Source organism: Ricinus communis, chromosome 8 (assembly GCF_019578655.1).
Source record: "Ricinus communis isolate WT05 ecotype wild-type chromosome 8, ASM1957865v1, whole genome shotgun sequence".
In the NCBI taxonomy this organism is placed as follows: Eukaryota; Viridiplantae; Streptophyta; class Magnoliopsida; order Malpighiales; family Euphorbiaceae; genus Ricinus; species Ricinus communis.
This window is the reverse complement of record NC_063263.1, coordinates 18,936,824-18,950,108: the sequence shown is the minus strand read 5'-3', so window position 1 is coordinate 18,950,108 and position 13,285 is coordinate 18,936,824. Positions and strand designations below refer to the sequence as shown.

Sequence of the window (13,285 nt, the reverse complement as noted above, 5' to 3'; positions counted from 1 at the left end):
CATAAAAAATTAAGAGGCAAATAGTACAAATCTAAATCTAGTTAACGATTGCTCGATAGAAATTTTAACGGAATGATAACTATTTTAGTATAAACTTATAAAATAGAGCGATGAAAAAATATAATTTTTAAAATGTTAAAGATGCAATGTGATAGGGCAAATGCAGGCTAAGGTGTTACTAAAATGTACCCACTTAGAGATAGATAGACTGATTCAACAGTTTTTGAAGTAAACCCCCGCATTGCTTTATCAAATATGAAAACTGCGGATGACTGCTTAATGTTTGAATTTTTAGTCCAAAAGCATCTAATTGTACAAGACAGAGAAGTAGTCATGTTCCTAGTAAATCTTGTACAGAAACATCCAAACATTATGATATAAAGAAGAAAGAAGCAAAAGTTACTTAACAAAGTTGATTCATTCAAAGTTAACAATTTAACCTAAGAAATTAAGGCCACCAATTAGAAAGCATCATCAACTATAAACCTGCATGACCCAGAATCCAAGACTTCTCATCAAAGCTGTCTAGCTCTTCAAGATTGATTTTTCTCTGAAACAGATCCAGTAATTGAGGTACCCGTTCTTGATGCTTGATGACAAACCACTCCAGGAAGTGTTCATCAGAAGGCATCAACACTGAGGATAAACCGATATCTGCCTTAATTAGACTCTTCGAAAGCAGAATTCTAAAAGCTAAACATCTAGGTATAATCCTCATCTCCAAACTACAAGTAAGAACGACAGGAACGCTAACAACATCAGCAATCTGCCAACCCATCTTGCAAACAAGAAAATTCAATATACGTATTACTTTCACCTCCGACCTGATCATAAATGTGGGATTCTTTCTGAAGATCGACAAATTCTCATCTGCAGAGAAACCCCACTTCCTATAAACCTCCACTTTGCGTTCCCATGTTTCCTGTGTCATTTGGAAAAAAAGTGCCCTGATAAATGTAATCTTTGAGGGTTCAAATCCCATATCCATGACCTTCTTAACCATTTCAGCAAACTTATCAACTTATAGGCACATAACAGAGGGATGATTGGTGACCAACACATCAATAGAAGATCGAGAGACACCAATCCCTCTTAAGTGTGATAAATTGACATTAAAATTCTTCACCAGCAATTGCATAGATAATACTGACATGTGTTTCAAAGTCTTTGATTACTTTGTCATCAGAAACAAGTGCACTCTTAAGGATATCATAACGTGGTATAAGATACTATCTAAGCTTCGAAGCAACATTTCTGGATTCCTAGGAACAATTACAGAAAGGTCAGAATTTGAAACTCCTACAGAACGTAAAAATTCAATCTTTGGCAAAAGTGGCTTTTCTGGTGGGGCTAATAGGACTTGCGGCCGTTGCCTAACAATTTTAGAGATACGGGTTTTGGTGAATCCATGATTCTTAAGAAGTGTAAGTACTGAATCTGGTCTTTATGGGGATTCGAGGCTTACTTTCTTAGAAACAGTTTCAGCAGAATTTGGTGTCAAACCACATGAATTTATGAGATATGACACTGTAAATGACTCTGCACTGAAATTTTCTAATGAGAAATATCTGATTGACAGTAATGAGTCAAGACCAAGAATACCCAATTGAGCATTTGGGAGTAAAATGGGAGCATTATAACACTTCCTTAAAGCTAATCTTGAACATGAAAAACCAAACATCATGATATATACTCGCCTAGATTTTCTTTTCGCTTTTTTCTTTTAGTAGATTCCTCTCTTTCAATCAGTAAAGGCCTTAAGAATTGTATAGATGCGATGACTAAGTAGCATAGATATAAATGTTAACAACTCATAATATTATCATTTAACTGTTAAATCAGTCTCATTAAATTAATGACTTTTTCAACAATAATATGACAGTCAAATAATAAAAATTAGAAATTATTAACTCTTAAATCTATTTTATAAAACACAAACAACATAATAATAATGACCGATTAAAGTGATGATGGTTGAATTTTTATGGTTGTGAAAATAATTTAGATTCGTGTGCAGGATTTACTAGTACTCTTAGCTTACGGAGTTAAGACGTTTGACCCATGGATCTGATAATAGTCAATATTAGTTTCGTATGAACCTACTTTGTATCATTTATTCGAGAATTAATTACTTTTTTTTTTTTTGGTCAATAGATAGTTTTTAAGTTTCATAGATGCTGAAACAGCTATAGTTACAAGGAGAGGTGAGAATTTGTTAGTCTCAAAAGACAAATACACAAATGGCTTTATAAAGCAAACTAATACGCTGTCTAATCAAACAAACTCAAGTTAATAAAGTTAAAGGTCTAGAAATTATATGCAGCCCAAAAAACTATAAAACCCTTCCAAAGAACTAAATAAGACATACTGAATTCTCATATATAGAGGACTTTGCTCACTGCTGCCAACCCTCGATGCTGTTCACTGTCACCGCGGACGCAACCATATTTAGGGCTCCATACAGATAATCATAAGCTCTTAGTCTTTTCAGCATCATAGAATGCATAATCTCAAGTTTTTCATTAATATTTTCATAATATATATTTCTTTATTTTGTACTTTGAATATTCTTATTCTAGTCAATCCAATCTGTTGATGTTGAATTGTTGTTCATATTGAAATAAATCAAAATTGATAAAGAGTTGGTCAATGATGCTCAAACATGTACTTATTTTGAGTTGAAGTAAATATTAATGACCGAGTTAAAATTTAAAAATAGAAAATTTAAATTTTTTCTGCTAAGAGACAAAAAGAAGAGAATAACTAAGAAAAACCTTTAAAAGAAGTTCTCCACTATCTAGAGCACTAATTATGAAATACTTGATTGCCACTTTACTACGATCGACTTCAATTCCACTCGAGTAGTTTGAATACAATTAACCAGAACATAAATATTATTATATTCGACTTTAAGTAATTTGTGAGTTTAATAAAATTTTATAATTTTTATACATTTAACTTTATCCCAATTATATAAATTTAAAACTTTTAATTTAAAATTAAAAATTTATTACATGAAATCCTTTTTTATTTTAAAACGGAAGTGCTGAGAAAGCAATAAATCAAAATTTATTAGAACCAATATTAGGAGCTTTCGAAATACAATAAGATCTTCATCATAATTATTACAAGCGTTATAGTAAATTTAGATGAAAAATTCAGTGAAAAGAAAAAAAGAAATTCATATACTTTAACTGAATCAATGAAATAATGAAATCTATAAAAATTACTTCCTCCATTGCATATTAACTATATTTTTAATAATTCATTTAGATTAAGAAAACATTTAGTAGACGTGATTATAAAAATCGCTAAATTAGACTAAATTGTCCTTCTGCAGATATTTGTAAATTTATTACACTTATTTCCACACAAAGATAAGATAGAAAAGAAAATATTAATACTGAATTGAATATATAAAAGTGAGAGATAATTGAACTCTTTTCTCTTTTCTTTTTAGTATGAAATAGAGAGTCTGAAAGAAATTCTAAGAGAACTCTATAAGGATTTAGAAACCCGAAATTCTAAAACAGATCCGAAATAGAGTCAAGTTGGAGGTAAAAAAAAGTAAAATTTAATCAAATCAAGTCGAGTTATACATTTTGAATTTTTTTTTTTGGCAAGTTCAAGCTTAACTGCATTGACTCCATTCTGTTCGATGGCACTAGCTTTGGTTGACAACATAGTGTGAAATTCATAGAAAATGAAAAATCTAAATACAAATAGAACTGAACAACTGTTACCCATTATGTTTATTACAGATAACAAAAACTGAATAAGGAAATATTATAAAACATATAACCAAATCAAATTAATATATACTATGTGGAAGTAATTTAACAGTTGATTTCTATATATATATATATATATATATATATATAAAGACAAAAAGAAAATAAAAATAGCCAGTTTAATTTAATTCAGAGTAGCAATGACCGCTCTGCTCACTATTTCTAGCCCGCAATGTGATCAGCGACATGGAGACGAAAAAAGGAAATTTGAAACAATCTATCTCATTCAAATTGAGCACTGAAATTTTTTTATTTTTAATATATTCTATGCATTCCATTACCAAAGAAAAGGGATATTAATAAAATAAATATCAAATAAAAAAAAAAGTAATGGAAAAAAAAAATTATCAATTGAATCAAGAATCCAGCCATTTTTGAATTCAGAATGGATAAACGATCTTTCTATGTTATATAAATGAATATATATATAATATATAAATATATAGAATATAGAAATAAAATATGGAATAGAATAAAGACTTAGACTTGGATCATAATATAATACAGATATAATAGGGATATCACTAGGATGCAAATGCAAGTCTCTTATATTATTATAAATTAAATATAAAGAAAGCACTCTACTCCTACATGTGTTTAAGCTGGTAAAATAGACACAAACTGCTTATCAGCATTTTTCTATCACTATTTCTGTATCCTTTTCCATCATCTCAACATTTAATAGCATTACATCTATTTACAGATATCCAAATAAATATTTCTTTATCCGTCTGTCATCTAGCACTAGAAGAGCAAAAATCATGCAAGCGCAACACCTGTGGCGTAGAATTGGTTTTTTTACAATAGAATGTGAGAAGAAATCAGGAAAAAGAAAAAGGAAGTATGGCAGGTGCAAATTGAGCTACACTAGCCTAAATCAGGCAACAATTGTTAGAGAACGTATCAAGTTGCAGTAATTCAAAATCAGAGTTAGTGAATGAGTTTTATCCTATTGTAGGCTAGCTAGTTTATATTTTGACACTTTGTCTAAGATACTCTGCTCTGTGTTAATCGGCACCTGCGATCTACGAGCTAACCCTATTGTTTCAGATATTAGCAATCAGTGTTACAAAAGAAGGAAAAAGAATTAACGAAAAATAAAGAAAAGGAAGAAAGTTGTGTTATACTAACATACCCCATCTCTTTCTTTTTCTTGGGGAACATCTCTCTACATATTCTGGCAAGGCTAATCGTGCTAACTGATCGTATATGAGGTTTCGTAATTGACCTTGGGAAAAAAGGCTTCAAATCCTTCCAATTCTGCTACAAGCTACCTTTTTCTCGTTCCACATAACAGGTCAATCCTCTTTGTTCAGCATTCCTTTGTTTTGTAGAAATGATGCCACTGGAGCAGGAAGTTTCCTCATCAATAACCTCTTTGATTCCTCTATTCCACTGAGCAGAAGCTTCATCAATCCATCAACTTCTGCTTCATATTGCTCATAAACAAAGAAGGCCGTAAAAGCAAAGACCAGTGCTGCATTTAGTTTCAATGAAGTCAAACTAAAGACGATAAATTGATAATACCTTATAAATTTGAGATTTTAGAACAAAGGTCTCTTACTTATACCAGCCACCACAGTAAATGATTGCAACAGAATCAACTTGATAGAATAGAGAACGAACAGAACCTGTATGGTTATGAGAATAATTTAAGAAGAGATTCCACAAGAATATGCCTAAATTGAACTCCTGTTTTATTCTGACCAAATAAAAAATAAAAACAACTATCCTATTAAGTATAGAAAAAGGTGTTTCTTACCTTACTAGTGTGAATTAAATATTCACATGCATTCTAGACAAAATAATTTGTCATGTGCAACACGTAAAAGCAGCTATATGTATTTGGAATGTATATATATTGCTATTGCTGGGGGCACACCAGATCTTCAGTTAGTTGGTAGATCCGGAAAATCCAATGGATGTTCCTAGAGCGGCCCTAAAGAAAATGTGCAGCCGAAGTGTGCCAATTTGCTAATTTCAAAAACCGAAATACTTAATTTTGCATGGCCACCTTTAATCCACATTAAGCGTACACAAACAAAGACCACTACAAATTCCAATAGTTTCTCTAAATCCGCTAATAAATCAGCTGTACAAAGCCATATTAGGCTAAAACGTTTTAAAGAAGTATAACGAAGTGATATAGGTGGGAACTTAGCATTCACTCTACTGTCCTCACGCATAAAACGTTGGATCCAGTAAATATCAGATCCCACAATTTAATTGTTAAACTTAAAGACTTCCAGATCAAGAATCACAAAGGCAACTACGGAGTCCATATCCTAATTGTACATGCAAGAAGAGGACATGAGCATCCAAGTAAAAGGAAGCATGGGAAAAAGAATTGGTAAACTCAGTCACTGTAAAATAACCACTATCACAATCCATACCTTCAAGAATCTATTGGAATCCTTCCCTTGGACCAATAATCGTATATTATGAACCCCTCTATTCCACAGAGAGGCTATGGATGTCACTGAATCTTTCACCATTGTTTCTGAAATTTCAAACCAAGACAAAGATATCCTCTGAATGGTAAAGCCGGATCTGTTCCAAAGGTATAACAATCAACACACATCATGTAAATCCCAACATATAAATCTGATTATCTAAAAGAATAAGAAATCAAGAGCAAATTGTAAGCAGTAGCTAAGAATTCCTAAAGCACAATCTTGTTGCATGAACAGTAATGCTAAATAAAATTAAGGATTCAAAACATCCTGACAACTGAACTACTTACTTTTCCTGTCTTTGTTTCTCAAAATAACAAAGAACTATGTTCAGTTTTTTAAGGTCAAAAGCTTTTCTTTAAAATGTTACCTATTTACAAGTAACCTCCAGAATAGTATTTAATATATTATTCGTTCTATTACGAATCCAATTTTTAAAAGAAAAAATAAGAAAGATGCAGCTTGACGACACATGTTTTACCCCTTTCCATCTTATAAAAATCATACTACTACTGAATTATTTGATTTGAATACCACTCAATTTAACTAGTTTCTTCTTTTACTAAGTAAAACTGCCTAGTTTACTCATGATATACGCTTCTTCTCTTGACACTTTCTTACCATTTATTGACAATTTAAAGACACAAGATTTAGAACTAGGACTAATTGTTTTCATCTAGTAACTGCCTCTCCAAACCATTAATATTTGGAATGCCCTTTATCTTAAGAATATAATATATTAATTTTACTAAATTATTGATTGTAGAAGGATTGGTGAAGTGTTCCAATCTTCAGAAAGGTGGGAAATAAATAAACCATAGTTGTTAAAGGCACATCAAGGCACAAAGAGGTCCTGGAGCCTAGGCACAGCTATCCCTTACCAAAGTGAGGCGCAAAAGAAAAAAGAAAATTTCATTAGGCTGATGAGACTCGTAAAACAAGACATGAAAGAAATCATAAACCTGACATCAAACATTTTTCTTTTGACAAACGACATAAGCTGTTATTATTTCCCATTCTTTTTTTTAAACTTGTGGAAACCCTTGAACCTTCATTTCATTTCTTGGAGCAATTAGGTATCGATGGGCTTATTGTACATCTTATTTTTATTTACCGTCAACAACCCAATTTCAATCAGAAGTCAAAAACAAATATTTTTTCTGGATATAATATTAACGAGGCACACCTTTTCACACCTCACGAACTCCTCTACGGCGCATGTATCAGTGAAGTTGCCCGCCTCCAAGGCTTTGAGGCGCGCCTTTACCAACAATTAAATAAATTGAGGTGTTTGTGAATAGTTCTATGGCATGAAATTAGCTTTGCAAAGAAACAACAACATCGAAGGATAAAATCAACTCAACTAAGCCTCTCCAATTAATCGTGATCAGCTATATGGATTCCTATTTCCACTCCAAATGAGAACGCTCTACACCCTTGCCTATTTCTCACTGCCCTTGGGCTCCAGTGAAGTTAATCACAAGTAGGGGAGGCTCCTAGGTTTATATTGACAGATTCCATATCATGAAATCTGACAACTTCTTATGTTGACAAAGTTCAAATTTGTGGTTTAAGATAGATTTTTTTAATACCTTTTAACAAAAAATAAAACCATAAGGAGAAAAGACTGAAAGAAGAAATGGAATATGTGCTTTCATGCCACATATCCCAAAAATGTTAAGCTATCATAAGCAGAAATAATAATTTGGAATATCTGGTTTCATCCCACATATCCCAAAAATGTTAAGCTATCATAAGCAGAAATAATACTTACATCTTTAGTGGTAGAAAGCCATATCCATACAGAACGGTGACGCTTAACAGCAGGAGTCTGGCAGCAGATGATGTAAAAGTTCTTCCAGAAAGTAAAAACCAGTAAAACAGGACCGCAAATATGAGGAAATATGTGAATGTTTTCTTCTCATCTCTCCAGAGCAATATGTCCGCAACTGCAACAAGAAAGGTTAATTAAGAATCTTGTACTGCATAGCTGTTTATATACGAATTTTAGGACGCATCACAAGATGATTGAACTAAAATTTGCGAGTATGATAATGCTGGTGGAAAACAGTGTGTTTTCAGCTGAGAATAGACCAACCCAGATAGGTTTTTTATAGCAAGGGCAACCATAGCCATGCCAATTGAAATGAAATCTAGCTCCAACCTTTATAGGCAAAAATTAAAGTTCAGGGGAAGATCAAAATCTGCATGAAAAACCATACACCCAGAAACAAATTAAAAGCATAAAAGCCATCAGTCTAAGGCTTTATCAATAAGGTTCTGTGTCTAAATGCTTCTTCACAATTTAAACTTGAACTGGTAGAAGCAGAAAGCAGCTGTAGAATGCAATAGAAGTGTAATTGCATAAACTTTAAGAAGTATACAACAAAATAAGACTCCAACCTTTCCCACCACCTAGTAGCTTATCAACCTTTGATTCTTCTTCAAAATTAGGACATCTCATGAAAGATGTGTCCTTAACCAAATTTGAGTAAGCTTCAATGGTTAATGCAATGCCATCCTGTACGTTCAACAATCAACACAAATGGAAGAGAAATTATGAATTAACAGATCCACTTACACGAATTAAATTATAGAAAACAAGTACTCAACTAGAACTAGCACAGACAGGTTTTAAATGTCCTGGAAAATCCTGGCATTCCAGTTAAATACTATCTGAATCATTCAAGCATATTAGCTTGGTGAAGTCCGTAAACAATATAAAGCTACAATCATATAGACAAAAAGAAAACTACGCATTCAGCAAATCAAAATCAACAATATGTCATAACACCAATAGCATCCAAAAATTAGAGGCTACATAGAAACTAGAAAAAGAACAAAAAACACATGCAAGAAAACGTCAATGGTCTGCACACACATCGCAGGAAAAGGTATGATCGTGAAAGAACAGAGTTAAGAAAAACTTACATCCAGAGAGACAACTGGTGAGTATCCAATGTATTTTTGAGCTGCAATGCAGTTAAAAGTCCTCGTGTGTGAAGCTAAACGAAAGAAATAAGCTGACATAGAATGATTATATTTACTGAAGCCCAGCTTTTCGTGCATCCATTTGATAAACAAAAGGACATACCACACCATCTGGGCTGGAAGTTTTATCAAAGGTCTGAATAGAAAAATAAGAAAATATCACTCTCTAATTATAATAATAATAATTTAAAAAGAAAAAGAAAACTATAAGAGAACACCATATAGCAAACATAGTGATATGAAATGAGTCAAATCAATAAGGTATCATCACATTCTCTATCCCATCTCTATGAAGATTTGACACAATTGGCACACATTTGGCACATTACACACAATGAGAAGGTCATGCTCAAATGAAGAGCATCATCTTTTTTACATCATGCATGCCCATAATATTATTATTTGCTTTTCTTTTCCCTTTACCCCGTGTTATCCTTTTCCTTTATGCTTTGGCTTTCTATCATGCTTGATACAAAAATAAAGGCAAAGTTCAGTTATTTTGTCCAAAAAATGTTTATAATACACTTTCTACAACTTCTGTCCAGCCTTAAGAGCTTAATAACTCAAGATGCTTACTTTACCTTTGATAAGACAAGGCTTCTACTATTAATGATGCAAATTCCCAGAACTTCATGGGCTCGAGATTAGTGATGAAGAATGCCTGCAATAGATCAGGAACAAGGTAATATCTCGTGGGACTGCAGTCAAACAAATAGTTAGAGCTCTTTGCAGGATGCCAAAAATATTGGAGTACCTTTCCAGCAACACAGACCATCTGAGAATCTAAGGCTTCTGCTGCACAGATGTGGGCATGAGCAACATTCTCAACATAGGTAAAGTCGGACATGTTTTCACCACTTCCTATAATAAACTGAAATGAGAAACACTGTTACTTCAGAAGAATTAGACAACCACAATCGATGATTTAGGAGTTCAGTTTGTGTATGAAATAGCATAACTGAAAATGGAAGGGCAAAATACAAAGCATCTTTTCAAGATATATCATCTTGCAATGAGGTAAATAGTTATAGCATATGAAGGAACAGTGTATTGGAACAAAAAAAAAAAACAATCATGTTTATAACAAGTTCACATATTAACATAGTAAATGAAGCAACAGAAGATGATCTGCATAAATAGCTCTCAAACCTTTGCACAGCCAGATTTTGCTAAACTTATCAAGAATGGCAGGAGTTGTGTATCTCCAGGTCCAAAGACATTGCTAGGACGAAGTGCACATGTCAAAAGGCCGTCAATATTGTTAGCAAACAGGACTAATGCTTCTGCATGAGCCTTAAGGTCATTTAGCATGTCCTCAAACTGTATCACGACATAAATTAAGCAGGATGAGTATATAATCAACTAAAAACATAAAGGATAGTGCTCAAGTAATACATACTCTCCAATGGCAGGGTAAGGACTCATCTCCGTTGCATATATCATGTGAACCATCAAAAATGACATCAGCAGAACTGTTATATATCAGCTTTCGAACTTTACACTGTCGACAAGCATCGATGACGTTTTTAGCACCTGATGAAAATGAAATAGAGCAAGCAGGATGTTTCAGTATGGCAGCAACCCCACTAATTTAGTACAATAATGTACCATTACCTTGAACTACATTTCTGTAGCAGTAATAGAAATCATGAGTCCATAAATCGGTAGCTTCCATATAAAACACAACAGATGAACCTTCAATAGCTGCAAAGGCATATACAATAAACTGTTAATATCACACCTTATTGATTCACATCTCTTTTACCAATGGTAGTTAATTTCATATTACCATGACTAAAGTCAGCAACTAACTAGCCAAAATTCAAATCCTAAATACAAACAGATAAAAGTTTGTTTCAGGGAAAAAAAATATTTAGACCTTCAAGAAGTAACCAATTCTGATGCTTTAAGAACAACGCGACCCAAAATGAATCATTTCAAAAAAGTTGCAGCATGTGAAAAGGCTAACAATGAATATATAAAATGCAGCAAGGTTATTACTAGTGCTATAAACTTATATAGGGACTTCAAGGTTAATAAGTAGCAAAACAGAAAACTGGTAAGGTCTTCTGATTTCCACACTAAATGTCTTCACAAACTTAGGAAGCAACTAAATGTTTAAATAAGAAGTGTAACTCAAACCTATTAATTCTCCAAAACTATATAATATAACCACACTTTCCATAGCATCTCTGCATTTGATTACTTGCTAAGACAATTATGCATGCAGAAGTTCAGTGATCCTGTTCACTCTATAAGTAACTAAAAACAGACCAACCCACAAATCCAATAAGGAGCAAGAAACATGATGAATGATGATAGTATGTCAATTTTGTAATGACTGCCATTTCATGAAATGACCTTTTTTGTGATAAAGAGCCTCTAACCAAGGAAGCAGTTTCCCCCAAAAAACCCACAAAATAACTCTTCTGGATCTTTGTCAATCCGCCCATAGTGACTAGGGTGGATATCTCGTATCTGGAAACTAGCAGTTCACCCTGTTAATCCTCCAGGACCCAAAGAACTTGGTTTTCTCCCATGAACTATTTGTGTCAATGGATTAGTTCGATCCAGAACTTGAGATAACGGGCGTAATCCGAAAAGAGATTCATAAGTGGTTGTTAATGGAGTTGAAGTTACCAAAGTTTGAGGGATTGGTATCAATTTATGCCTAATTGCTCCACGTATAGTTCCTTTAACCACATTTTCTTTCATGCATAAAATTAGCTGCTGAAAACAGAATTCTACTCAATGGAGGCCTTATGTAGATACTTTGCCTAGTTTTCACATTGCAAAAATAAAAGCATCGCATGATAAAAGCTTAAGAAGTTCATTTCATGTACTTTATTTTCTATGTTTTAATTAATAAAGGATACAAGACACCAGTGCAGTTTGACATTTCACTTTGACCAAACGTAAAAAACAAAAATCATGTCACTTGTATTATGATTTCATTTCTCTCAAAATGCTCTTTGTTTAAGTAGAAAGAACTGAATTCTAGGACTTAAATAGAATTGAATTCTTACATATTTACTTTCCAAACAAGGCTATCATATTCTTCATTATCTATATCTAGTCTAGAATGTATATGACAATAAATCCAAAGAATAAAAAGAAATCAAAATGTTAAAAATCACCAAAATATACAAAACTCATTCTTTTTCTCTCTCCTAATTCTTGGTTGCAGTTTTAACATTCGTCTTACTAAGTACTTATTCAAAATTATAGAAGCCAAACAAGACTTGAAACAAAAATAAAAATAATAACGTAGACAAAATTTAAAATTACCTTTAGCGATAACGGAAATGTCAATAACGTCGATATAGTGATAAGAAGCGCGGCCGGAGGAGATAGCGTCGTTAAGAGAGGAGTCAAGTGAGTCAGTAAGGTCGAGTTGCAAAGACTGAGCGGAATCAACGACTCGAACGATCCAATTACCGAGTTTAAGAAGGTTAAAAACAAGAGATCTTCCTATAAAACCTCGCCCTCCAACAACAGTGCAGGTTCTAGGGTTTAATTCACCGAACGGAACCTCGATCGCCATTACTTGATTAATTAATACAGAGGAAACAGAAAATAAAAAGAAGATTTAAAGAAAAAAAACAAAAAGGATTCGAAAGAAGAAATGAGAAAATATGACCAGAGTGTAACGATGTGTAATTGTCAAGTATATATATAAAAGGAAGGAATTTGGCGCGGAAAGTATGTACAGCGACGTTTTGTTGCTTTTCTATTTGGTTTACTGTAGCTCTTGTTGTTGCTGGGTCCCATCATTTTCTTTTTCTATGGCTTCAGGTCTTCTTTTTTTTTTTTTTTTTTCTTTTCTAGTTTTATTAATTTGGGAGGTGAATTTATATTCCTTTTAAAATTTTTGTTTTGTTTTGTTGTCTTCTAATTCTAACTCACCAAACCTATCTAATGGATGTAATGTGTTTTCTGAGGAAAAGAGTTTTCTTTTCTTTTTTTCACATAATTATTATAGTAAATAGTGATACATACTCTTGGATATTTTTTACTTTTTATTTTTTATTAGAGGCAAATAGGTATTTA

The 13,285-nt window shown here is 32.8% G+C and overlaps 1 protein-coding gene and 1 pseudogene across 1 annotated transcript; both read right to left on the bottom strand.

Moving 5' to 3' along the window:
* Window positions 1-239: 239 nt before the first annotated feature.
* Window positions 240-1,712, bottom strand: LOC8287635 (annotated as a pseudogene).
* A 2,909-nt stretch (window positions 1,713-4,621) lies between these two features.
* On the bottom strand, window positions 4,622-13,285 carry LOC8287636 (3beta-hydroxysteroid-dehydrogenase/decarboxylase). The gene is made up of 12 exons (XM_002529429.4): window positions 12,524-13,285; window positions 10,850-10,939; window positions 10,635-10,768; window positions 10,385-10,555; window positions 9,990-10,106; window positions 9,817-9,896; window positions 9,176-9,371; window positions 8,648-8,765; window positions 8,019-8,193; window positions 6,185-6,341; window positions 5,356-5,422; window positions 4,622-5,268 (listed from the first exon to the last, which is right to left on the bottom strand). Exons 1-12 carry the CDS (start codon window positions 12,777-12,779, stop codon window positions 5,090-5,092), a joined length of 1,740 nt encoding a protein of 579 aa, XP_002529475.2. The 5' UTR covers window positions 12,780-13,285; the 3' UTR covers window positions 4,622-5,089.